The sequence below is a fragment of the Anneissia japonica genome, unplaced genomic scaffold (genome assembly GCF_011630105.1).
Source record: "Anneissia japonica isolate Jap-2015-1 unplaced genomic scaffold, ASM1163010v1 scaffold47450_len2008_cov93, whole genome shotgun sequence".
Taxonomy (NCBI): Eukaryota; Metazoa; Echinodermata; class Crinoidea; order Comatulida; family Comatulidae; genus Anneissia; species Anneissia japonica.
Window position 1 is genome coordinate 1 of NW_022695820.1, and position 2012 is coordinate 2012.

Below are 2012 nucleotides of genomic sequence, written 5' to 3' on the forward strand. Positions count from 1 at the left end.
ACATTAAATAACTAATGCAAACTTTATCTTTACAATAGCAAGATTGATCAGTTACTGATCCAGAGAGTGGTGCGTCTTTCCCAGGTGCCCCTATCCTTCCTGCCAACAGTCCTGAGGTCAAGACTCTTGGCTTAGCTTAATGGAATAGACAAGTGCTTTAGTCCTTACCTGAAAACTGTTTAATATATCTTGGTGTGTCTCACCAGTTTGGTAACAATTTGTAGACGATTCTTCTAACTGTTCGAGAAAACAAAATGTAGGTTTCTTAATCATTGCCCATAGTAATACAGTTTTGTTCAAGAAGAAGTTGTTAATTTCATTCAGAAATATAAGTGTTGCATTATGAAATGTATTGTCATTCGTAATTATTATTTTTAAAGTTTTATTATAATAAACAAATACTGTATAATCAAACAAGTCTCACTTGATCTTTCAATGATTCGAGGGCGCTTTCTATTTGGTCTGAAATGGTACTAGTTTGGTCGAACCAGGGACTGAAGACTTCAGTTGTATTAGTGACGAAGTTGAGAGTTTGTCTGTACGTCGACCCCTTTTAAGTATACAGAAATGAACATCATGATATGATATAAAAGAGAAGTTATACTAACAAGTTTCTAAGCTGCACGCGTTCATTGAAAATATATTTGTATTTTTCGTGCGTTCATGCAAGGTAATTCAATTCAGGTACCATGATAAGTTTACAGACTCAAGAGGGCGCACGAAATTACATTATTTCATAATAAATACGGTATTGTTATTACGTCTATCATTATCATTGCAGTATTACTATTTACTTTTCTGTTTTTTGTTATAAAAACTATCCTTAAATTACGTCGTTGTTAAGCGCTTAGGAGTATCTGCATTTAATGTTATATATATGTGTGACTGATTATTAATATAATTTTAATAATACATGCACATACACCAATACACATACAATGTAATTACTATTATTATTATATGTTATATGGTAATATATATTTATATATTGTATTCTTTAATAAAAAATATTAACTGGACTCACCTGAGTAGGCTGAAGAAACGATTGGAAGGAAAAACTACATTGTCGCGAATCACAATTGCTCTGAATATAAAATGAATATAAGTATTACTTTATTGTATTAGAATATATATAACTAAAATGATTTTTCAGATATATATATATGTATAACGCATATGTATAAATAAATATATAAATTGTGCAATAAACTACATCTGATGGGATTCGAACCTGCGACCTCTCATCTACTTACCTGGTCAACATTGGTTAACGATTGGTGTAGCCTGTCCAATGTGATTAACCAATGCTCAGATTCTGTAAAGAGGCACGAGTCTACTGGTTTTGATGAGACCGAACAAGCAAATCCAAGCACAAATATCAACTTTAGATACATTTTTCTACAAAGAAAAGTAAAAATAGACCTAAATCAAATAAGCAACTTTGATATAAGACTTAATAATAACGGAAACAAAACTCTTTACGAAGTGTTAAATTTTTATTAATACTTTGTAAATATGCATTCACACCAACTTAGTGGGAATATGAAATAAAATGGGAGAATTCAACATCACTGCATTACGCGTACTGTGTCTAAATTTTATTGTGTCAGTTCATTTTTTTCAGTTAAGATTTTTCTTCACTTGTTTATTCTCACGAATTAGTAAATGCGTGTATAGATTTGCATCGCAGCCAATCAGTGATGTAGCACACAGCATGTTAACAGTTACATCAGCTTGCTTTGAAGTTGTAACATACCACTTTAAGAACTTATTTGGTTTAACAGTAGGAATCCAATACTGACACGTTCACTCAGAGTGAAGAATACTTACTATATATAATATACTATAATAATTTGTTGAGTAAAAAGTTCTTTGTTTGCTTTCAACAACTGTTCATACATCAGTAGTCTGGCCGGACGTTTATATACCTTTGATATATTTTTTATAATATAAATCTTTTATAAATAGTTTAGGTAGGGAATTGTTTACAAATCTACTTATTTTGACATGCA

At 30.9% G+C, this 2012-nt stretch overlaps 1 protein-coding gene across 1 annotated transcript; it reads right to left on the minus strand.

Moving 5' to 3' along the window:
* Positions 1–168: 168 nt before the first annotated feature.
* LOC117101558 lies at positions 169–1398 on the minus strand (the record flags this gene model as incomplete). Its single annotated transcript, XM_033241541.1, has 4 exons — positions 169–237; positions 425–550; positions 1025–1084; positions 1254–1398. Coding segments are annotated over 4 exons (400 nt in total), but the record flags the coding sequence as incomplete, so codon positions are not given.
* Positions 1399–2012: the final 614 nt, after the last annotated feature.